Source organism: Dromiciops gliroides, chromosome 2 (genome assembly GCF_019393635.1).
Source record: "Dromiciops gliroides isolate mDroGli1 chromosome 2, mDroGli1.pri, whole genome shotgun sequence".
In the NCBI taxonomy this organism is placed as follows: Eukaryota; Metazoa; Chordata; class Mammalia; order Microbiotheria; family Microbiotheriidae; genus Dromiciops; species Dromiciops gliroides.
The window spans coordinates 577,516,959-577,542,168 of record NC_057862.1 but is presented as its reverse complement, the minus strand read 5'-3'; the positions used below and the strand labels follow the sequence as shown (position 1 = coordinate 577,542,168).

General features: G+C 39.6%; 1 protein-coding gene across 1 annotated transcript in view; it reads left to right on the top strand.

Moving 5' to 3' along the window:
* Window positions 1-24,864, top strand: part of PLEK (pleckstrin) — a 39,220-nt gene extending 14,356 nt beyond the window's left edge. Inside the window, 9 exon segments of the mRNA XM_043987590.1 lie at window positions 3,271-3,426; window positions 7,039-7,220; window positions 11,316-11,355; window positions 11,358-11,409; window positions 15,083-15,267; window positions 16,413-16,517; window positions 20,426-20,509; window positions 21,520-21,589; window positions 24,111-24,864. Of these exon segments, the coding sequence (XP_043843525.1) occupies window positions 3,271-3,426; window positions 7,039-7,220; window positions 11,316-11,355; window positions 11,358-11,409; window positions 15,083-15,267; window positions 16,413-16,517; window positions 20,426-20,509; window positions 21,520-21,589; window positions 24,111-24,247 (1,011 nt within the window). The 3' untranslated portion in view covers window positions 24,248-24,864.
* The last annotated feature ends 346 nt before the right edge of the window (window positions 24,865-25,210 follow it).

Here is a 25,210-nt window from a genome sequence, read left to right as displayed (position 1 = left end):
ATTATCAATGAATTTGTCCAAACCCTTCTTTGACCTATTTATACTTGTTAGCTTTGGTGTCTTTTTAGCTTTTTTAGTCCCTTAAATGCGTCCTGGCTCTCCTCTCCAATTCATCTTTTTCATTGCTCCCCAAATAATCTTCCTAAGCCATTAGTCTGACCATGGCTCTGCCCTGGTCAAAAATCTTCAGTGGCTCCATTTTGCCTTAAAATAAATCACAAACTTCTCTACCTGGAATTTAAAGTTCTCCAAAGTCTGGGTCCACCCCATCTTTCCAGTCTTAATTTAGACTAGTCTTCTTCACACACTCCTTTTTCCCTGGTTCAAACTAGCCCATCAGCTGTTTGCCAAGCTTGGCATTTCAACACCCATCTCCATACATTTGTGTAGCATATGAAAATGCATACCTGGAATGCATTTCTCATCTCTACCTCTCAGTATCCATATATTCTTTTAAGGCTCAGCTCAAGTGTTAGCCCAAAACTTTCTCATTTCTCATTGGTTGGTGCTTTCTCCCTCTTCAAATGACCTTGTTTTGATTGATTTGAGTACAAGTGTTTTTCTTACTTTTTCATTTGTATTCCCACTGCCCCATCACAATGGTAGGCTCCCTGCCTGATATTTGCTTCAATTTAAGTTGATTTTGATAAACTCTGGAGAAGGTCAATTATTTTTCAAATGAATACAGCATTCCACCCAAGCACTACTATCTCCTTCTGTTGCCTGTTACATTGCTTAACCAGATGCCATAGGGATGGGACCTGGGATTTCACTGGTTTGGGGAACTTTCCATGAAGAATTCCCTTGACAAATGCAGGCCATCTCCTCTGAAATCTATGGTCTTGGCTGCTTAGAGCAATGATAGATTAAGTAACTTGCTCAAGGTTGAGCAGCCACTGTGTGTCAGTGGAGGGGCTTGGACCCAAGTGTTCTTGGCTCCAAGGCCAGGTGTTTCTATAATACTAAAAACTAAAAGATAAAACTTTACTAACTGTTAAGAACTAATGGGAGCTGGCCACAGAAGGAAACTACTTAGTTGCTTCTATACTATGACACTTTTCAAAAATAACTTTGTAGCAAGGGTGTTAAATATTTGGGTGGGTTTCTTGTGGTTCCTGTTAGCAAAAGCACCTTTTGAGCTGAGAGAGGAGGCCCTATTTGAGGTAGAGAAAATGGGGTTATAACACAAGTTGATAATAACAAAAGAAAGAGAAGAATTTGTCACTTTTTCATGACGATTGGTAGCATTTGGAATTGTCCAAGAGTTGCATCTTGTATATTTGTCAACCATTTATTAGTTAGTAACTGTGTTCAAGGTCTGTTCTAGGCTCCAGGGATGTAAAGATGATTACAGAGCAGGGTCTACTCTCAAGGAATTTACAATCTAACAAGGGGAAGGGCAAATATACAACCGATTGACTAGCATGCCTACTTCTGGCCACTTTGTTAAATACTGGGGATAGAAAGATAAGAAGCAAAGTAGTCCCTGTCCTCAAGGACCTTACATTCTGTTGGGAAAAACAACATGGCTAGCTACCTCACTTGTTAATTAGATAGACAACACATCCAAAGCAGATAGAAGGTTATTTTTTTTTTAATTTTCTTTTTAAATTTTTTGGGTAGGCAATTGGGGTTAAGTGACTTGCCCAGGGTCACACAGCCAGCAAGTGTCAAGTGTCTGAGGCCAGATTTGAACTCAGGTCCTCCTGAATCCAAGGCCAGTGCTTTATCCACTGCGCCACCTACCTGCCCCTAGAAGGTTATTTTGGAGTGGAAAGCATTAGCAGCTGTAGGGATAAGGAAAGGCCTCATGAAGAAAGTGGTGCTTTGAGCTGAGTCTTGAAGGAAACCAAGGGAAGAAGTTTAAAAAAGAGTTTTGTAGGAATAGGGGAGATAAGTGTCCACAAAAAAGGAGTGGAGATGGAGATGGAATAATGAACTGCAGGGGCTGGTAAGGAGTGCATGGAGCCAGGTTATGAAGAGCTTTAGATGTTACCCAGAGGAGTTTATATTTCATCTTAGAAGTGTAGTATAAAGGAAAATGGACTAAGTAAGAAGGAGAATCCCAGGTAAAGGATTATAAAGACTTTGAGGAGAGAGATGCCATTTTTACCTGGTAGTAGGAGCAAGGATGGAATCAGAGAAGGCTTCATGGAGGAGGTGGTGTCTGAGTTAGGCTTTGAAGAAAGGGAAGGGATCCAAGAGATGGAAATGCCCACTCCAGACATGGGGGACAGTGTGTGCAAAGATACAGAGATAGGAGAGAGCCAAATGAGAATGGGGAATGGAGATTAATTGGTTTGACCAGAATATAAAATATGTGAAGAGGAGTGGAATGGGATAGATTTGGATAAGGAGGTTAAAGCCTGATTATAGAACATCTTCAATGCCAAGGTAATGAGAATCGACAGAGAAGTTTTGAGTATAGAAGTAAGTGTAATTACAGTGGTTCACTAGGGATCTCATTTGGGAATTAAGTCTTTTGACTAGTATATTCAAGTCCCTGGCAAGGGAACTTTATCTGCTGATGAAGGTTGGCACCTCTCATCTTGGAAAGTTGCCTAGAACTCTGAGAGGCTAAATGAAGGGTTCAGGGTTAAACAGCCATGCGTGTCAGAGACAGAATTTGATCTTCAATCTTCATATAGCAAATGCCTACTGCACTACACAGTGATTGACCTGTATTGCAATGGGTGTAGTAAGGAGAAGCAAGAGAGCAGACAGCCACGATTTCTCCCCCTGAGGAGCTTGCAATTTCATTGGAGGAAACAAGACTGATGCACACAAAACAATTAGAAAACAATAAGACAGCATGTGATTAATCATCTGAATGTTTGATATGAACTCAAGTGCTCTAGGAAGGTTAGCAAGAAGAGATCAGTGTGGGTCAGAGTAGCCAGACAAGTTTTCATTCCCTTAAATGAGAAATGAGAGTAGATTTGGCATTTTCAGAGCTTAATGAAAATTTAAACAGGTTTAAAGTGGAAAATAATGGAAAATAACTTTATAAAATGTCTCCAAAACTTTGGAGGTCCTACTTTTCACACTGATCCTTTCTTACACTGGCCTTCTGGTAGCATTTAAAGTTTGCTCCATACATGTAGGTAATTAATTATATACCCTCTAGCAGATTAGCAGCCTTCAGTGCTAACTGGATTAGTGACTTCCATATTAGTATCTTGACTTAGTGTCTAGGGACATGGAACCTGGAAGAAATAAATATTTTTTTAAAAAGACTCATTTTTTTTCCTTTCTGTGGTGTTGACACAGGGCAGCATGTTCAATAGCTGGAAACCCATGTGGGTTGTGTTGCAGGAAGATGCTATTGAATTCTACAAGAAGAAAAGTGACAACAGTCCCAAAGGAATGATCCCTTTAAAAGGAAGTACTCTTACCAGCCCCTGTCAAGACTTTGGTAAAAGAATGGTAAGTTAGTTCTTTTTTAAATTGTCCTCCAATATGGCTTTATTTTTTCATTTCAACTCAATAAACATTTCCCAAGTGTTGCCAATATGAAAAAAATATTGTTTTAGAAACTATGAAAAATAGGGGCAGCTAGGTGGTGCAGAGGATAGAGCACCGGCCCTGGAGTCAGGAGTACTTGAGTTCAAATCCGGCCTCAGACACTTAACACTTACTAGCTGTGTGACCCTGGGCAAATCACTTAACCCCAATTGCCTCACTAAAAGAAAAGAAAAGAAAAGAAAAAAAAGAAATGGAGTTATAGAAGCTATGAAAAAAGATAGGGATAGGAGTAGCATTATGATTTCTTTAGTATATTCAAGTCCCTGGCAAGGGAACTTTATCTGCTGATGAAGGTTGGCACCTCTCATCTTGGAAAGTTGCCTAGAACTCTGAGAGGCTAAATGAAGTGTTCAGGGTTAAACAGCCATGTGTGTCAGAGACAGAATTTGATCTTCAATCTTCATAGCTCATAGATCTGACCACTAACCACCATGCCATGACACCTTAAGTGTGTGACCCTGGGCCAGTCACCTTCTATTTCTGATCCCCTGTTTCTTCCTTTTCCTCAGAGTAGGCACTTGATAAATGCTGGTGGAACAGAATCACTTCAGAAAGTAAGTGGGACTCAGTCAGGTCTCTGGTAGCATGGAGGCTTATGGAGGCCAAGCATATTTGGGTAAAAGAACTCAAGAGCCAGACCTTCATAGGTGTTTCTGGGCTGGATTGTAGACTCCCCCACACATCCCCTTATTCAACTAATGTCACACAAGAAGCAGAGCTGTCAACATTCATCCTTTCTGTGGGTACCAGTCTTTGTAGATGGATTAATTTTTGATTTTCTAATGTTCAGGATGAGGCAGCATGGAGCATGGGGATAGAGGGTGGGCATTTAAGTTAAGAACCTCTAGGTTTATGGCATGTCTCTGAGAAATACTAGCTCATGACCCTTCTCAGTGCTTTGAGGTGCCAAACAGAAGCTGGTCTGTAGTGGTAGAGGAAATTTCCTCACCAGGAGTTCCCTACTTCAAAGCAATCACAGATCCATCACAAAGAGCTGCAGGATGATGATTGTGATAATAACAACAGTAAATTTCACCCTTTGACAGCTCAATCCAATAAATGCTGAGGTGCCACACAAATTCTTCCTGATTACTCCTATGCATTTAATTATGATTTAATCAGTGCCCACATAGAACAGCCAGAGTCCTGACGAGTGTCAATATTGAGACAGCCAAGATTGCTTCAATTAATAGAATAGTCACCTTTCCAAATACTCTTTTTGTTTATGGCAACCTGCATCTCTGGCATCTAGGGAGCCTCAAGGATTGTACTCTCACTTACATATTCTGTCACTAGGCCTGCACAGATATCACATCTCTAATGCTAGGAGAGAGGGGAGGCTAAAACCAAAGAGTTATCACCTCTGCTAACATTACCTCATGCTGTCCCCTCTCCCCCACCATTTGAATGTTCTCTTTCTTTAGGAAAATGAAAAAGTCTGCCATAAGTCATGCTGTTCATCATAATAATCACTAATAACCATGATTAAGCCTGCATTTTCTGAACCAGAGAGGAATGGTGCTTCTGGGTAGGCAAACTAGTAATGATATTGGGAGGGCTACAAAAGAGTATATGCTTATCAAGTTCATTTAAAACCAAAGAGGGTGTTTGAGGTGATTGTAGATGAAATCTAGTCCAATCCAATAAGCCTTTATTACATGCCTTCATGTTTAACTATATGTTTCTTTTCTCCTTTTTCTTTTTCTCCCACTTTTGCCCTTTTTCCTGTATAATCCTAAAACCTACTAGAGACCTCCAAGTGGTACCCATAGGTCCAACTAATATCCTCTGGGCTAAGGGGGTAAACAATTCTTTTGTTAGTTTCTCCATTTGGTATTTGGGAACATGAGAGCTAGTCAAAATAAGCTATTTTCTCAGAGATATCCAGTGAATTAATATTGGGAGTGGGGAGATCCATTCCCTTGAATTGTCATAGGATCAGAGCATAGGAGTAAGAGCTGGAACGGACCTTGAAGGTCATCCTGTCTAATCTCCTTTTTTTTTTTTTTTTAGTGAGGCAATTGGGGTTAAGTGACTTGCCCAGGGTCACACAGCTAGTAAGTGTCAAGTGTCTGAGGCCGGATTTGAACTCAGGTACTCCTGACTCCAAGGCCGGTGCTCTATCCACTGAGCCACCTAGCTGCTCCTAATCTCCTTATTTTACAGATTTAAAAAATAGAGTTTAGAAAGATGAAATGATGTGCCCAAGGTCAAACATGTAGTAAGTGGCTTTGAACCCACGTCATATTGCTACACTTTAGGAATTAAACAAACATTTAAAATTCTAAAAAAATCTATTAAGTGCCCATTATGTTGAAATGAACTGGACAGTTTTGTTTCTAACTTGTTAAATTACCTATATCTATATCTTCTATATATATATACACACATATACACACACATCTATGTGTAAAACATTTACAAGGTCATGATTTTCTATACAATCCCCTTTTTTGGTTCTTCGTTTATGTTTGTTTATATTTGTTAAATTCACAATAAAAAGAAAATGTTTGTTTTTGTAAAGTGCCTACTATGTGCAAAGCACTGGAGAAAACAGACAAAAATATAAAATAGTCTCTACCCTAAAGTTTACGTTCCATTAGATTTCAAAGGCTCCGATATCTTTGCGAGAAAAAAAAATCTCACTGCAATCAATCAATGAATCAAGTACCTCGCATGTACCAAGTACTGTGGTAGGTGCTGAGGATACAAAACCAAAAACAAAACATTCCCTTTACTGAAGAAGATCCATGATATTGGGGGAGACATTTGTATAAATATATACACGGCACATAGAAAATAAGTACATGGCAATTCTTTGAAGGTGGCACTAGGATCTAGGAGAATTGATGAAGGCTTCATGTAAGAAGTGCCATTTGAAATGAGCTTTCAACGAAGTTAGAGATTCTAAGAGGACTAGGGGAGGAGGGAGTGCATTCCAGGCACGGGAGATAGGCAATGCAAAGGTGGAGACTTGGGAGATGGAGTGTTGTGTGTGAGGAATAGTAAAAATGCCAATTAGGAGGCTATGTCACTAGTCCAGGTGCGAAGAGATTAGGGCCCAAATTAGGATGGTGACTATCTAAGTGGGTGGGCAAGCTAAGTGGCACAGGCTTGGAATCAGGAAGACCTGAGTTCAAATCCAGACTCAGACACTAACTAGCTGTGTAATCCTGGACAAGTTACTTAACCCTGTTTATCCCAGTTTTCTCATCTGTAAAATGAGCTGGAGAAAGAAATGGCAAACCACTATAATATTTGCCAAGAAAACCTCAAATAGGGTCACAAAGAGTGGTCTACCATTGAAACGACTGAACAGCAACAATTTAGTAAGTAGAGAGGAGATGAATACAAGAGATATTGTTGAAATAGAATCAATAAGATTTGGCAACTAATTGGATTGGAATGGCTGGATTATTTGACTTTTAAATAAACACTGCCAGATTATGACTGGGCTCAGACCTCTGCTTTGGAGCGGTTGTTCCTTGCTAACAATCTATGTTTTGATTTTAGTTCGTGTTTAAACTCGCCACAACCAAACAGCAAGACCACTTTTTCCAGGCTGCCTACCTGGAGGAGAGAGATGCCTGGGTGAGAGACATTAAGAAGGCTATTAAGTGCATTGAAGGAGGCCAGAAATTTGCTAGGAAATCCACCAGGAGGTCCATTCGACTGCCAGAAACCATTGACTTAAGGTGATTTTCTTCCTTCACTTTTTTTCCTTCTTGGTTTTGGGCTTGGCTAAACTCTACCAGTGTAAATACTACTCCAAGACAAGAGCTCCAGTCTTCTCTCCTGTAGGTCGTGAGATTGGGTCTGGTCTAGTGAACTAACTGGTCAGCTGGTGGCCAGAAAGAATGAATGCAGTGTCTCAAAGGGACACTAAACCAGGGCTATCTACCTCAGTGAGCATTATCATCCCCAGTATATGTTAGGGGTTTGGCTCTTTCAAGTTATGGTGGCCAATGGTAGAGAGTTTATGGAGTGCTTATAGTGTTAGCTTCTAAGAGAGGCCCAGAACCTTCTGCCCATAGAAAGGTCACATAGTAATTAAGTATATGAAACACTACCTCCGCCCTTCGCCAACACATAACTGCAGAACGCTGTCTATAGAGCAACACATCCACAAGTACATATCTATATGGTAAGAGGAGACCAGGTGTCCTGGGAAGAGTATTGGACTAAGAGGAAGAGGGCCTAGGCACCTACCCCTATTAGACAAGTCCATTAATTTGTAACCTTAGACAAATCATTCATTTCTTTGAATCTCAGTCTCCTCATTTGCAAAATAGACTTAATATTACTTGCCCTACCTATCCTATGGGATTGTTATGAGGTTCATGTTAACATATGGACTGGAAAGAACACTGGCCTGGATGGCAGAGGACGTGAGTTCAAATCCTTTCTGTGAGACTTATCACCTGTGCAACCTTGAGCAAATTATTTAACTTTCCTGAGCCCCAGTTTCCTCAGTTTTTTTATCTATAAAATAGGGATAACAGTAGAACTTAATTCAAGGGGTTATTGTGAGGACCAAATGAAACACATGTAAAAAAACATTTGAGAACTTTAAGGCACTGTATAAATGCTAACTGTTATTATCCATAAACTGAATGTGCTGGGGAAAGGTGGTCTTTGAGACCCTCTTTCATTTCTATATCTATGATATGGGTATTCTTTGAACAATTACCTTAATCTCACTGAGCCTCAGTTTCCTCATTTGTGAAGTGGAGATGATAAAACCCGCCCTGCCTGTCTCACAAGGCTGCTGAGTGGTTCATATTAGCAAGATACAGTAGAGAGAGCACATGGGTTCAAATCCCGCCTCTGTGGGGTTACTACCTGTGTGTAACCTTGAACAAGTTGCTTGGCTTCCCTGGGGCCTCCATTTCCTCATATTTAAAGTAGAGGGGTTGGCTGGTGTGGCCTCTGAAGGCCCTTCCAACTCTGAATCTATGAATCTATGGCTATGACAATACATGTGAAAGTACTTTGTACACTGTAAGATACTAGGCACATCTGAATGGATATTTATAAGACAGAATTTTATCTGTAAGGATGGAAATAAATATCCCCTTCCCTGCCTCTTCCCACCCTGCAGCATTCCTCTTTGTACCTTCTAGCTCCAGTCATATAATATCCATCAGGCTTAGCCTAATTTGGAAGATCCATTGGTTGGCTATAATCTGCATACAGTCAATTTTTAACCCAAATATATCCTTAGGAAATCAGGAGAATACCTAAGATGAACCAGAGGTCTTTAGATCAACTCATATCCAGATATTTGTTGTGGGGCAGAGATATGTTTAACTGATAGCATGAAGGAAGTTGGGGGAAGATTGAATTTCTTCATTCTTATTTGGAAACCCATTAAGTCTATTCAAAATATATTTATTATATGAGGGAAATTTTTATCAAGAAAATATAAATTTGAGATTAAAAATGATCTAAATCTAGAGAATAAGGAGAAGATATGGCCTCTGCTCCTCTCAAAGAGTTTACTTTTGATTAGTTATTGTTAAACAGTCAAGTTCATTGTCACAAAAGGGGTTTAGGTAGCAAGGTCCTGATACCTTGGAGGGAATGGGAGCAGAGCAGCAGGTGGAATCAGGATTGTATAGTCTATGTCTAAGTTTGTCAGAGGTCCAGTTTCTGGAAAACAGCCAAGGCAGGGAGGAAAGCGCAAGGAGGTATTGGTGTGTGGAAGAATGCAAGGTCTGATGGATTCATGGAGGCTAGGGAACATCCGTAAGAGCTCCCCTTGAGAAGCAATAGGCTACAGTGACACAAGCCCTGGTTCTAGATCAGACAACCTGATTTCCATTTCTCCCTTTGTCAATTGCTGCCTATGTGACCTTAGCTGAGTCACAATCTCTGGGTCTTGGTTTTCTCCTCTGCATGATGAAACAATGAATGGGATTGCATTTAATGGCTTCTAAGGTGCTTCTAGCTCTAAATCTATGATCATTAACAAATTGGCAAATGCTAAAGTCTTGCTCTGAATCCTAGGGCCTGGGCAGTTCATTCTATGTCCCGCCTACTTAGAGGTTTACTGTAGCCTGAAGCAGATCAGTGACTGCAGATGAGTCTTGCCTTGGAGAGGGAGCCAAAGCAGCAGCTTATCCAGAGCTTTTCAGAGCCCTAGCCACGTTTTCTCCATTCATGTGAATTTCACTTTAAGAAAGGCCCCTTTGCTCCAGGACTGCTCACATTTCTCTGAAAAGTATACTTGAAAACTAGTTTTCAGCAACGCCCTTTCACCCCCGCATGTTGCTCAAAATAACCACCAGAGCTCCCAGGGGCTGTTAAAGGGACACACGGGGCGTGGTTTATGATAACTTGTCTCTCAGACTTTGTCCTAGAGAGGGAAACCAGACTGTTTCCTCCGACTCGATCAAATGGCAAGAAACCAGGAGAAGTGGTAGGCCTTTGTGGCCCTTTTGCTTCTGAACATGTCACAGGGAGCCACAATGCTGACCACAGCTGTCAAAGATGTGTGTAGAAAGGAGGGCTTGGCAATGCTGAGGGGAAGCAAGATACAGGAAACAGGAAGACTATTTTCTGTTCTGTTGCTCAGTATTCCTTGATAGGGCTCCCCACTTACTCTCTAAAATAACAATGAGAACTTGTCTTCCTTTCCCCTCTCCACACTCTCCTCAATGTCTTTATCCTTCCTCTTTCCCCTCTACTGATCTGTTTCCATTTGGGGAAAATGTAAAAAAAAATACACATACATCTATATATATTTCATGTGTGGTTGAGCCATTTGTCTGTCTGTAAAGGGGCTACACTGAATGCTCCCCTTCACAATTTAGGTCTAGGATGCTAGATGTCAACTAGCTATAACTATCTCTTTTGAATGTCAGTAGTTAATTCTCCAAATAGCTTTATTCATTTGTTCAATTCATTCACTCAATAAATATTTGAGTACCTACAGCATTCGAATCTGGCCTCAGACACTTACTCACTGTGTAACCCTGACCAAGTTACTTCACTGTCTCAGTTTCTTCATCTGTAAAATGAACTGGAGAAGGAAATGGAAAACCACTCCATGAAACCCCAAATGGGGTGACATTCACCAAGAAAACCACAAATGGGCTCACAAAGAATCGGACACGACTGAAATGACTGAACAACAAACAGCATATAAGTCATTGTGCTAGATGCAATACAGGAGATAAAGTTATGCTAGACCTATCTATCCTCATGATGTTTTTTTGGTATTTGTCTTTTTTGTGGGGCAATGAGGGTTAAGTGACTTGCCCAGGGTCACACAGCTAGTAAGTGTCAAGTGTCTGAGGCCAGATTTGAACTCAGGTCCTCTTGAATCCAGGGCTGGTGCTTTATCCACTGCTTTACCTAGCTGCTCCCCTCATGGTGTTTTTAATCTACCCAGGGACATAAGATACTTGTATAAATATTTACAGGGACCAAACTAATAGAAGCTTCAGCTGATAGGTAGCAAAGTGGATAGAAAGTTGGATTTGGAGTCAGGAAGTCCTAGATTCAAGTCCTGTCTCATACTAATGATGCAACTACATCACTTAACCTCTTGACCTTGTTTCCTCCTTTTCAAAACGGGGATAAGAATTTTTATGGTAGCTACCTCACAGCATTGTTGTTAAGCTCAAGTGAGATAATGTATATAAGGTTCTCTTCACAATTTAAAGGGTTCTAGAAATGTCAGTTATTACTATAGTCACTCTCTCCAGGGTAGAAGGTATGTGGGGGAACACTAGATAGAGTTGCCCTCCTTACTCATTCCTTTCTTTTCTTTCCTTTCTGCTCAGTGCCCTATATTTATCCATGAAGGATGCTGACAAAGGAGTGGAAAGAACTGAAGCTGGGAGAAGGACAAGAAGGTGTTCAACCACTGTTTTACAGGTAAAGGCCTGGATTTCCTATCCACCTGCTGCTAGGAGTTCTGGCAGCCATTGAAATAAATAAAAGGCATTGGATTCTGACTCCAACTCCAGCAACGACAGAGAGGATAAGGGAGGGGTGCTGGGCAAAAAGACTATCAGAGTGAAAAAAAGTAGAAAAAAATCAAAGGTCTTTGTTGCTCATTAGAATTTATGGTGTAGGGGGCAGCTAGGTGATGCAGTGGATTCTAGCCCTGGATTCCAGAGGACCTGAGTTCAAATCCCACCTCAGACAGTTGACATTTACTAGCTGTGTGACCCTTTGCCCCACTTAAATAAATGAATAAACAAACAAATAAATTAAATTTTTAAAAGACCTCTATTTAAAAAAAGAACTTATGGTGTAATAAAAAGATATCTTCACTGGGAAGTGGAAGATGTGTTTTAGTTCCAACTTTGCTACTAGATGATTATATAACTTTAGGTAAGTGATTTTAATCTCCATGGTCCCCAGTTTCATCATCTTTAAAATAATGGAGTTGGATTAGATGATCTCAAAGGCATTTTCTCGCTGTGACATTCTTCAATTCTATCAGAGCTTACAGATTAGATCATAGAAGTTTTGGGAATTCCATTGTAAGTCATTCAACTTTGACTAAGCATGATGATGGTATGGTTGTACCTTGAGTTCTCAAAGTCAATGAATGACAATGAAGTACAAGCTCTGGCTGGTCCTATTATGGTAGAAAGTCTTTGGACACAGATCCAGTAATGGCCTATGGCCCAAGCTGCAGTCAGTCAATCAAAAGGCATTTATTAATATGTGCCAGGAACTTTGCTAAGCCCTAGGGATTGGAAAAAAGGCAAAAGAGGAGCTCACAGTCTAATGGACAGAGTCTAACCTAGAAGATCATCCCCATGTTGGCCTTTGGGTAATGAAATTTGACCACAACCCTTGAAGACTACCTAATAAATTATGACAGTTGTGACCTTCATTAATTGAGGGAGTACCCAGGTTGAAGAAATTAAAGATTATTGAAGCAAAAGAGTGCTAAATCTTTTTTAAAATTCCTTATTTATTGAGTTGAATATGGGGAATGTAGATTGCATTAGATTTCTTCAAAAATCTTGGGCATTATGAATTTGAGGGACTTCCATTACAATGATTCTCACTCTCTCTATGGTACCCCAGTGCTTGTTACAAATACTGTAGATAGGGGGGCGGCTAGGTGGCACAGTGGATAAAGCACCGGCCCTGGATTCAGGAGTACCTGAGTTCAAATCCGGCCTCAGACACTTGACACTTACTAGCTGTGTGACCCTGGGCAAGTCATTTAACCCCCATTGCCCCGCCCCCCCCCAAAAACCAAATACTGTAGACTTAGAAAAAAGTGAATGCTGTCAAATCCCATTACTATTTAAGGAACTATGGCCTATCAAATGCAGTATTCCAAGACTGAAGTTTCAAGTCACACAAAGCAACACTTAAGGTGTCATAAAAATCACCCACAGGAGAGTAGCCCATGGAGTCAATCAAATCAAAAGAACTCTGGGTCTCAGTTTCCTTATCTGTAAAATGAGGGAGGTAGATGATATTTTTTGTGAGACCTCCCCTAGCTTGATTTATCTTCAGAGATAGTCTCCCAAGGCTTTGAAAAGTTACATTTTGTATTTGTGATGGTAATACTTAGACTGATGTTATCACAGATTCTTGAAATAAGAAATATAATTTTGAGCATTATGTGCAAGGAAATATGTTAGGGCAGTGGAAGATACAAGAAAAAAGACATGAGTCCTTTTGTCAGGAAGCTTACAATTTAGTTGAGTCAACAAAAAATACACTCATGTGATGTCAAATAACAGAACAAAATTTATTAACATAGCAAAATAAGAGATGCCACGACACAGTATATTTTAAATGCCAGATAATACAATAGACAACAGATAACATGAATTTAGAGAGAAAAAAGGTCATTGTAGGCTGGAGTGGTCAGAAAGTAAGCTCTTCTTGGAATTGTGCCCAATCAGGCAGGATGTCTATGGGCAGGGAGCTGTGGGGAATCTTAGAGTAGCCATATTAGAAAAGGAAGGCACAAAGGCATGGAAATAAAAATGCTCCTGCCATCCAAAAGAGAACATGAGTTAACTAGCCTGGATGGAGAAGAGGGTTCATCATGGGAAACAGTGAGAGAAAAGGTTGGAAAGGCAGGTTGCAAAGCTTTAGGTGTCAGATTATATAGCAAAGTTTGGGTGAAATAAAAAAGGGAAGAAGGCAAAAGCTTGCAGTACATTCAATTCCTAGAGGTGAATGAAATAACTGTATCTTTAGCATCTGAACCTTGTGACCCCACTGGTATTATAATACATATATATATATAATTATTCATATTGTATGAGTCTTACTATAACATATAATTATTCAAATAGTACAAAGAAAATCAAGCAGCTCCAGGGTGTGTTTGCCTTCTGGGAGATATCTGAACCATAGGGGCATAACAAATGTGGGAGGGAATGTATAAGACATGATGAGAGAGTTATGGATTCACCAGAATGTTGGCATGTTGCCCTGCAGTAAACTCAGATTTCAGTTCTTTCTATGTTTTCTGTATCTGTTTATAGACTGTTGTGAGGCTTTTGTGTTTTCTGCCTTTTCTAGGATGGTAAGTTAAATGCTGTCCTATAACTAAAATGCATATTCATATTTTACCTTGAGTGCTTTTATAGGACCTGGGGACCCTACCACCCACATATATGGAAACCTGGACACTGTTTAGATTTGGAAAATTCTCAGAATAGTCTCTAGAAGAGGATATAATGAGCTCTAAAAAGAATATGACCTTACTGGCTCAGATTCTGAGGTCAGACTCTACTTGTATAAGCCCAAGGCATGAAAGATCCTGGGTGCTGAGATACACTTAAATTTTCATTTTTGTCAGTCTGACTCTGGCAAATCAAGTCCTCCAAGCATGTCATTCCACCACCTGTCTCTGTCCCTTTGAACAGGCTGTCCCTTATACATGAAATGGATCCCTTCCTTACTTCTATATTTTAAAACCCCTAGATTTCTTCAAGTTAGCTCCAATACTACTTTCTATATGAAGTCTATTCTGTTCCCTCCATTTTGTAAGTGCCTTCCCCTGATAACTCAGATACTTCTGTGTTGTCCTTCCCCAGTAGAATGTAAGATACTTGAGAGCAGGGACTTTTTTATGTTCCTAGCACTTGGCAAATTGCTTAACAAATGCTTATTGAATGAATAAATGAATGAATGAACTGGTCACAGTATGATCATGTTATACAACCATCCTGGCCAAATCAATTACAGTCATACCAGCCACTTCCCTGGTCTGCCTAATTTGGAAGATCCAACTGTGGGTTGTAGACTATTCTCAAATATTATGACATCTTAAATATAAAAATGATTTTATTTATGATCCAAAAGATTAATTTTCTTTCTCTTTCCGATCCAGATAAAATGCCATATCTCTCACTTTGAGATGCTTAATATATTGTAAAGGAAGGGACAGTTTTCTCTGGATAATTTTTTTTAAATGATCGAGGATGCATCTCTTGGGATGACTTAAATATAGTCTTGGTCAGGAATAGGAATGAATGGTGTCATCTTCCAAGGTCCTTTCCAGACCTTTGATTCTAGTTTTGAGCTAGTAACCTGACCATTGATTTTTCCTATCTAGGTAACTGTGTGATTGACTGGCTATTATCTAAACAATCTGTTCGAAATCGTCAGGAAGGTCTCATGATAGCATCTTCACTGCTAAATGAAGGTTTCCTACAGCCTGCTGGGGACTTATCCAAGAATGCAGTTGATGGAACTGCTGAAACCTCCTTCCTTGACAACCCTGATGCTTTTTACTACTTTGTAAGTGGGAAGAGTTACCTGCTCATTCTTATAATGAAGATAGTCCCACTAGATCCCAGAACAGGAGTTCTTGATTTCCGGGGGGAGGGGGTGTCATGAAACCCTTTGGTAATATGGTGAAGCCTAGGAACCCCTTCTTAGAAGAATGTTTTTAAATAGAGAAAATAGATTACAAAACAACCCTAATCATATTAAAATAAAGTTATCAAAAAATTTTTTTTAAGTTCATACATCCTAGACTCAGATCTCCTATTTCAAACAGATGTCAAACCATATCCATCTATGGTAAAAAAAAAAAAAAAAGGTTACAATTCTGTAGAAAGAACCCAACTCTTTTTCAAAATACATACTCACTCTGGGTCATTTAATTCACATAGCAAGAGGAGTTTTCTGTGAGGATTTTGTCAGTTCTCTTTCTTCTCTGGCTTACGGCCCAGAAATTTGGAGTTTACATGAGAGAAACACCGCCATTATGAGAATGAAACAAACTTCTCAGATACAAGGTTTTAGTTCACTTTGGCTGAAGTTTCACTGCCAGTTTCATTTTCCTCAGGCTACTTCTCCAGTGTTCAAGGAGGTACAGAAAGCAACAAGTGGTATAGGTGGGAAAGTGTTCCAGAGGTTACTCTGTTTTGTAAGAGTGAGAAAAAAGATAGCTTGAGAAAATGTAGTCTTTGAATGAAGAACATTTCCCAGAGAAAGATTGATTTGGGGGTAAAAAATAAACAAACAATTGAACAAACCAACCTCAGGAAGGGAAAGAGTATTCATAAGAACCGTGCTTGAGAGGACAAAGACAGGGAATATGAAGGGGGGTGTAGGAAGTAGCATCCTAGTGGAGAGCCTTCAAGGTTAAGATTGGATACAGGTGGCCCAGAAAGGGAGAGGGAACATTAAAAAGCTGATGATCAGGGAAATAAAAAGTAATGGCAAGGGGCAGCTTGGTGGGGCAGTGGATAAAGCACTGGCCCTGGATTCAGGAGTACCTGAGTTCAAATCTGACCTCAGACGCTTGACACTTACTAGCTGTGTGAGCCTGGGCAAGTCACTTAACCCCCATAGCCCCACCAAAAAAACAAAAAACAAACAAAAGTAATGGCAAGCCTGTGCTTTGATGAAAAAAATCTGTGTTGGTTTCCAATTAGGCAGACAGTGGGTTCTTCTGTGAAGAGAATTCCAGTGATGATGATGTGATTTTGAAGGAAGAATTCAGAGGAATAATCATTAAGCAAGGGTGCCTACTGAAGCAGGTGAGTGGCTAATAGCATTCCCCTTGGATCCTTCTCCTTCAATGGATGTTCTTTTCTCCTACTTTTGCCTTTTCTATCTTTCCTGAAAGCCTGTTAGTGGTTATCAGTGACGGGAGTCAAGGTTCCACTGGAAGTTCTTCCACAGAGTGGAAAATAAGGCAAATGACCAGTGATTTGCTCAAAAAATTCCAAGGGTAATAATATTATGAAGAGTAGAGAAAGAGAGAGAGAGCTTGAAATAGGGTAGAAGTCATTACCTTCAAAATAATAAGAAAAAGAGAACATAAAAAGAAAATATTGCCTCTTATGAGATGGAGGAGAGCCAATGAGATAACACCTTACATAGATTGACTGTTAAATGCTAAATTAATTATTAAGTAGAGCTATTTAATGCTAAATTTATATTCATCTTTACAATAAACAAATGACTAAAGAAGAGGAAATATAGATAGGAAGGATTTGAAACCAACTAAGAGAAGTGAAATGTTATTTAAATGAATAATCTGTATTCATGTGTAGGTTTAGCAATGAATAGTACTGTGGGTACCTAAAGAATTAAAGTGACATTTATTTTTTTTTTGGAATATATGGAGTGTGGAGAGTCAGCCAGTCAATAGGTATACATCAAGGACCTACTATGTGCCAGCAGTGTGCTAAATGCTGGTGATACAAGGATAAAAGTGAGGGAGTCCTGTGTTCAAGTAGCTTACATTCTAATAGGGAAAAGAACCCTTGGAAAGTTTGTATTCAGACTCCTATCACATTAGAGCTGGAAGAGACCTTAGTAACACGATAGATTTGGGTTTAGCTGATTAAGATGAGATTTAGCTGGATTAGATGATCTCTGCATCTATATCCCTTCAGCATCCCTGTCATCACCATTACAATTATTTCCTTTACAATAGATCTCTATCAGAAATAAGAAGAGGGGAAATGTTCATAGTTAATTGGGAAAGAAGAAAGGAAGGAAAAACAAATCTGGGATTCTTTGTGGTCACGTAATGATAGCTGAGGCTTTACTTTTCAAACACAATCATATTTGGTCTTTATAATAACCATGTAGGGGTAGGTCAAGCAAGTATTATTATTACTGTTTTAAAGATGAGGAAACTGAGGCTCAGAAAAGCCAAGTAAAATCACATAGCTAGGGGGCAGCTGGGGGGCGCAATGGATAAAGCACTAGCCCTTGTTTCAGGAGGACCCGAGTTTAAATCCAGCCTCAGACATTTAATACTTTTAAGTCGTGTGACCCTGGGCAAGTCACTTAACCCTCATTGCCCTGCCCCCCTCCCCTAACAAAATCACATAGCTAGCAAGCTAAAAAGACAGACTTTGAATCAAGATCTTCTGACTGCAATTCCATTGTTCTTTCTATTACAACATACTTCCTCAGGAGGGGTTTAGTTTCTCCTTCCTTCTAAGTTAAGAACTGATCATAGATTAAAAGGCAATCTGAATACTAAGTTTTTAAATATAATCAATAGATGTCTGAGGGAAGTCTCATGTCTTAGTACATTGGGTTTCTAGTAAAGTGTCCTAACCCAGTGCTGGCTGAGTAGGATCAGTCATTGGCATACTTGATTTTTTTCTTCCCTTTTGGTTATTTACGTAATTTATTCCTTTATACTATTCTTCAATTATATCTATATGTATATAGATTTTAAGTACCTTCAGGCATGGATGATGTCTAAGGCATACACACACACATACACATATATACATGTACATGTACATACATGCATTCACACATGCACACACATAACACACACATGCATATATTTATGTATTTTGTGACACACACAGAACCTAGCATAATATGAGACACAGCTGGTGCTCAATAACTCTTGTTGAACTGAATGCAATTGACTTTGGGTAGATGGTGATCTTTGCAGTTGAGTATGAATTCTAAGAAATGGTCTGAAAGTCCAAGACATGCATATTATAAATTGCCATAGCATCCATACCCTACTTACTCAGAGAGATCTCATTCTGGAAATGACGACTCAATGCCATCACATTCTGATGAAACCAAAGTGCTTTAAGGAACTTGGACAGTACCCATTACTTCCAAATCCACTTTGTCATCTTCCTTTGAAGGTTGATTAACCATAAACAGAATGATTACTCAGCCCTTACATGAGAGCCCACAATGTATGTCTGGAAGGAAAGGAAGAAATGATGACTATAAGTAACTGTCATGCCAATTCAATCAACTAGTCATCAAGCATTTGTTAAGCATTTACTGCATGTCAGGCACTGTTCTAAGCACTGGGGATGCAAAGAACAAGTGAAAACAGTTCCTGCCCTCAAGAAGCTTATGTTGGGAGAGGGGAGATAAGAAAATATACACACATATTATATCTATATATAGATATTATATTATTATACCTCTATATCTGTATCTGTGTGTGTATGAGAGAGAATGATACATACCAAGTAGACACTGCTTCCTGTTGAAGGTAGCTCTTCAGCTGAATCTTGATTGAAGCCAGAGACTTTAAAAAGTGCAAGAGAAGGGAGATCATTGCTGACATGGGATGGAGTACAAAGGCCAGGAGATGGTAGATAGTAGATGAAGTGCTGTGTGCAAGCCACAAAAGCAGGCCATTGTGGATAGACTGCAGGGTTCATAGAAGGAAGGACTGTGTAAGAATATAGGAAAGAGAGGAACGGGTCAGGGTTTTAAAAGTTTTCAATATCAGAGTAGTTTATATTCGATCCTAGAGGTAATGAACAGCCACTGGAGTTTATTTCATGTTCACCACATTAAAGCTACTGGGAATAATAATATCATAGATTATGAGGCTAGAAGGGGCTTAAAGGGCACCAAGTGGAAACCAACCTTTCATTTGACAGATGAGGAATATGAGGCCCTGGGAGGTGAATTGAATGAGGTGTCTTGCAGATCTTATCAGCTTCCATGGATTCAATAATCAGTTCTATACAAATGATTCCCAAATGTATATATTTGATAATCTCTGTCATAAACTCCAGCTGCATCATCATGTAATAACAACAACAATAATAGCTAACATTTATCTAGCCCCCTATGTTCCAGCCCATATGCTCAATGCTTGATAAATATTATCTCATTTGGACCTCACAACAACCCTGGGAGGGAGGTTGTATTATTATCACGCCCATTTTACAGATTAGGAAATTGAGGCAAACAGAGTTTAAGGCACTTGTCTGGGGTCATACTGCAGTAAGTGTATGAGACTGAATTTGAACCCAGGTTCCCCTGACTCCATGTTCAGCACTCTATCCACTGTATCCTCCCTACTGTGTGGGGTTTACTCCCCCCCCCCCTCCTCCTAGAGAGCTCATCCAAGATGTCCAGTAGACAGTTCAAATTTGACACAGCAAAACAGTACTCATTATCTTCTCCCTTAAACCTACTCTCTTCCAAACTTCCCTATTCTTCCTGTTGGCCCCGCAACTCTTCCAGTCACCCATGTTCTCAACTGGTAAATGATCCTTGACTTTTGTTTTCTCTCACACCCATAGTCAATTGCCAATTCCTCTTCCACAACTATCTTTGTCTCCTCTTTTCACATAGCTGCTGTTCTAGTTTCTGTCTTTGTCACCTCTCACTTGGAATCAATAGCCTCCAAAAGGGCCGCCTGACCTTTAGTTTGTCCCCACTCCCAACCAGATAGTCCCCAAACCACGTCCCATCCCTCTCTTGCCCCAAAAGTATAAGTTCCTTAGTGAAAGGGATTGTTTCATTTTTATCTTTGCGTTTTGAGCCCTGAGCACAGTGTCTTGTGCATAGTAGGTGAGTCATAAGCATTTGTTCATTGATTGGATGATGCCATTGCTAATTTTGTGCCTCAATCCTGGGTTGGGACCTGGGGTTTCACTGACAATTTTATTATTTCTCTTTTGTGTGCTGATTCTGAATTTAGGGGCATCGAAGAAAGAATTGGAAAGTGAGGAAGTTCATTCTGAGGGAGGACCCTGCCTATTTACACTACTATGATCCTGCAGGGGTGAGTGCCATGGTGGTTGAAAGGTGTTCAAATATTCTCATTATCATATTCAGTAGCCAGACTTTTCTATTCTGATTCCTCTCCCTGTTCCCAATTCCTTTTATATATCTCAAAGGGTCCTTTCAACTCTAAATGTATGTTTGTATGACCTTATGACCTTCTTACTGCATCATTTCCTCACACCCCTTCCCTATTTCCTATTTTCCTCCATCACCTACCACTTCTCAGCATCCACTGGAAGAACCCATCCTATTAAAGAGCTGTAAAGGTCATCCAATAAACGTATGGCCTCAGGGTAGTCAGTTCTTAATTTAAACTTTCTCTTTCTCTGGGATTGAAGTTAATTTCTCCATGTCATACATTTGAATTAGATCTTCCAACCCAACTTTTCTTTCACTTAAATTTAATTAGCTTTGGTAAGGTTTTTGGTGGGGATGGGAGGAGAAATTTAATCTAATTTTTAGTTTTTGGTTAAATTAGTTAACAAGTAATGTTAGCTAGCCAGGCTTAATTAGATGAGAGCACTTTAATTGTTTAATTTAAGCAGTTTTGTCTTTTATTGTCAGGAGGTGTTTGGTCTGAAGCCTTAAACCTCCCCGGAGGAGGCTAGATTCTCCAGAACTGTTTTTGATTAAAGGATGGTATTCTTTGATTATAACCTATGGACCTTTTAGGCAATAGAAGGGCCAAGGGGTCTAACAACTCTGAAAGAGATGTGGTTGAACCTTAACCTCCCCCACTTCTCCTTCCTGTTTCTCCATTAATTTGAACTTTTAGTTGGGGAAGTACCGTATTACATGTAAGACTTGCTCACATCTTTTTGTGCACATCCTCCACTGCTCCTCCAAGGTGTAGGTTTGGGAATCTGATTCTGAGTTGACAGGTTTCTCTTCTTTATTCCAAGGACTTAAAATCCTTTTGTTGAGTTGAATTGACTCTCCATCTGAGTTTTTGTGAAACTCTTCACCAATCGAGCTGAAGTGTATCATATATACTTCTCCCTTTTCCAGGGAGAAGATCCACTAGGGGCAATTCATTTGAGAGGCTGTGTGGTCACTGCAGTGGAGAATACCCCTGATGGTAAGTACAAATCTCCCCTCTAGAAATATAGAGGGAAGAAACACTGGACTTGGAGGTAGAAGACCCGGGTTCTGATCCAGACGTCGTTACTCACTAGTAGTTAGATGGTGCAGTGCATGGTGTGCCAGGTCTGGAGTCAGTAAGACATGACTTCAAATCTTACATCAGACACTTACTAGCTGTGTGACTGAGCAAGTCACTTAATCTTTTTCTGCCTCAATTTCTTCAACTGTAAGATGGAGATTATAATAGTACTTATCTCCCAGGATTGTTATAAAATCAAAAGAGATAATAATCATAAAGTGCTTAGCAAAGTGCCTGGCATGTAGTTGATGCTTGATAAATACCTGTTCCTCTTAATAAAATTCTATTCAAAGCCAAAAAAATAAAATAAAATAAATGCCTGTTCCTTCCTATTGCTTCTGTGATCTTGAGCTAGTCATTCACCTCTCTGAGCCTTACTTTTCTCTTTTATAAAATGATGGGGTTGACCTAGATGATCTGTGAGTTTTCTTTCCACTCAGAGCCTATGCTCATGTCTATTCCAATAGATGATTATCAACAAAAAAATTATTTATGCTTATATGACTGGCTTCCAAAAGATCCCTAAGAGACCAAAGCTTCCCATTTGTAGTTTTGCCTGTCCAGCCTCAGGAGCATTACAAAACTTCAAGGCTGGGGGCAGCTAGATGGCACAGTGGATAGAGCACCAGCCCTGGAGTCAGGAGTACCTGAGTTCAAATCTGGCCTCAGACACTTAACACTTACTAGCTGTGTGACCCTGGGCGAATCACTTAACCCCAATTGCCTCACTAAAAACAAAACAAAACAAACCCCGCCCCCAAAACAAAACAAAACAAAACAAAATCTTCAAGGCTTTCTGAGGATCTTGCCTATATCCATACTGAAAAAAAGCCCTGGAGTATATATAAACAGCCAACTTTACCACCAGTGCCACCTAGTTTTGGCCCTTCTTTTCAATCCACCTTAGACTTTGTTATTACACAGTCCTTTAGCACTCCTTAAGGTTTCTTAAGAAAGTCCTTTGTATTGATTGGCTAATAAGTCATCTGTTGGGGAAGCAGCATGATATAATGACTGGAGTATTGGGTTGGGAGCAGGATACCTGATTTCTAGTTTTGTTGCTTTCGCTAACTTGAACAAGCTACTCCTCTGGGACTTATAGTATCCTCATCTTCAGGGGACAGCTAGGTGGTGCAATGGATAGAACACTGGTCCTGAAGTTGGGAGGATCTGAGTTCAAATCTCACCTCAGACACTTACTAGCTGTGTGACCCTGGGCAAGTCATTTAACCATAATTGCCTTAAACATCTGAGACCATCTCCACTCATCTTGAGATTGTAGATATAGATGTAGATGTAGATGTAGATGGTGTAGATGTAGATGTAGATGTAGATGTAGATGTAGATGTAGATGTAGATGTAGATGTAGATGTAGATGTAGATGTAGATGTAGATGTAGATGTAGATGTAGATGTAGATGTAGATATATCTTGCTACTGGACAAGATGACTCTGGAGGGGAGAGTAAAGTTGGTGAATTTCCATAGTCCTCCCTCACTTAAATCCAATTCACTGCAAGTCATGACATCACCCAGTTGTCATGGTCCTCTTCAAGAACAAAGGGCAAACAACAATCCTCATCTGCAAAATGAAGGTTTTAAATGAGGTGACCTCTGAAATCCCTTCCAGCTCTAAAAGTCTATTATTCTATGAATAACATAATCATAGACATTTAAATATATTTTACTGGGTCCCCAGTGGTTCCATGGAACCAGTGAAGTTCCATGACAAATCATTGTTCCCACTTTGCCATCTGGTACTTACAGGCTTAAAATAGCTTGACTAGAATATTTTTTTAAATTGAAGACCTTGGATATATTTACCTCCCATTTGCCTTTCATCACCTACCTTGTTTAAATAAGGCTCTCTCTTGCTCCTGAAAATTGCAGGATCGGGGCCATGGCCGGTTAGAGAGTGGTTCTGTTGGAGACTAGAATTACAGGGTTTATCCCACAATAAACTAATTATCTCCCCCTACTTTATCACTATATTGTTCTTGGCACCATGTAATTCAAGTGAGAGCAATGGACAGATAAGTGCAAATCTGTGGCTATTCTTAGGAAAAGAAATTTCATTCACACAAAGGACAATGTGTGATCATTATCAACTGAGAGAAAAGCAGAGATTTCTGATTAGTTTGGAAAACTCAAAGTTAAAATGTTTATGTACGTGTGAGATGTGACATTCTTTAATTTCCTTAGTATTTTTACATTAGGGCAACCAATATAAGACAATTTGAAAGTCATACATTTAAAATATATACTTTTGTTTTTAAAAGAGAAAGTGGGATAACACTGAAAATAGAGCAAAAGCACATTCTAAAATCTATCTGGGCTTTATAGTTCTACTGCTGCTCAAACATGGGGGATTAGATCAGATGACTTCTTTGACTTAAAGGCCCTCTGATAATTAGGATATTCTTTTCCTGTCTGCTTTAGCTAAGAAGAGTGGTGACGAAAACCTTTTTGAGATCATCACAGCTACTGAAGTTCATTATTTCTTACAAGCTGCCTCCCCTCAGGAGCGCACGGAGTGGATCAAAGCCATTCAGGTGGTCTCCCGGACTGGGAAGTGAGAAGGAACCTTCAGCTCCAACACAATTTCCACAGGCTCAGTCATCCAGGCCTCTCCTGGGGCCATCCAAACAGGAGGAAAGGAAGACCTAAACAGAGGGGATTCTGAATGTAACTAGCCCCTATCTGATGATTCCTTTGTTCTTACTTTCACCCAGCTCCTTTGTCTATCAGCCTTCCTTGCTCAGGTACAACCACCTTTGTGACCACGGGCAAGTCAGTTATCCTCTTCCATGCCTGGTATCCTCACCTGCAAGAAGATGGAGAGGACTAATGTCTAATGATCATAATAGTGATGGATACCTTTTCAACAATGGGTATGAAGTGGCTACCCTTTGAACAAAACAAATGGCCTTCCTCTGTTAGATGAGAACACACAGCTGCTTCCAAATGTGTTATATACCTGAGAAAATGCTTCCTTCTCAAAAATCCTGAAAAATGAGTAATGAGTGACTAGTCCATCAACACTTTTTTCCTTAACTTATTCTGCTCTCTCCCTCTTTCTAGGGGACAATAGTAAGGTGTATTTAATCAGTTTGTCTTTTTTAACCTGGGTGGAGGTGTTTGTAGACCTGTATTAAAAAAGACTCTCATTTCATTGGTTGAAAGCCTCACTAGAGTAGAGTCTACATAAAAAATACATTTTTTTTTTGAGAAAAAATACATTTTTGAAAAAAATAAATTTTGATTGATACCTTTTGTTTTTATAGCACCCAAATTTCTCCTGTATCAGTTTTCCTCCCACTCCAAGAGAGCCATTGCATAAAATAGAGATTATTTTAAAGAAAAAGAGAAAAAAAGTAAATCCAAAAGAAGTACATATTTTATAAGGAAACTGTACTCTGCTGAGCAAATTGGAATTTATTATTTCCTTCTTTTATGTTCTCCTCCCAAAAGGAATTGAGAAACTATAAGTACCAAAGCTTTTTAAAAAATGTGGCCTATGGGGCAGCTAGGTGGCTCTG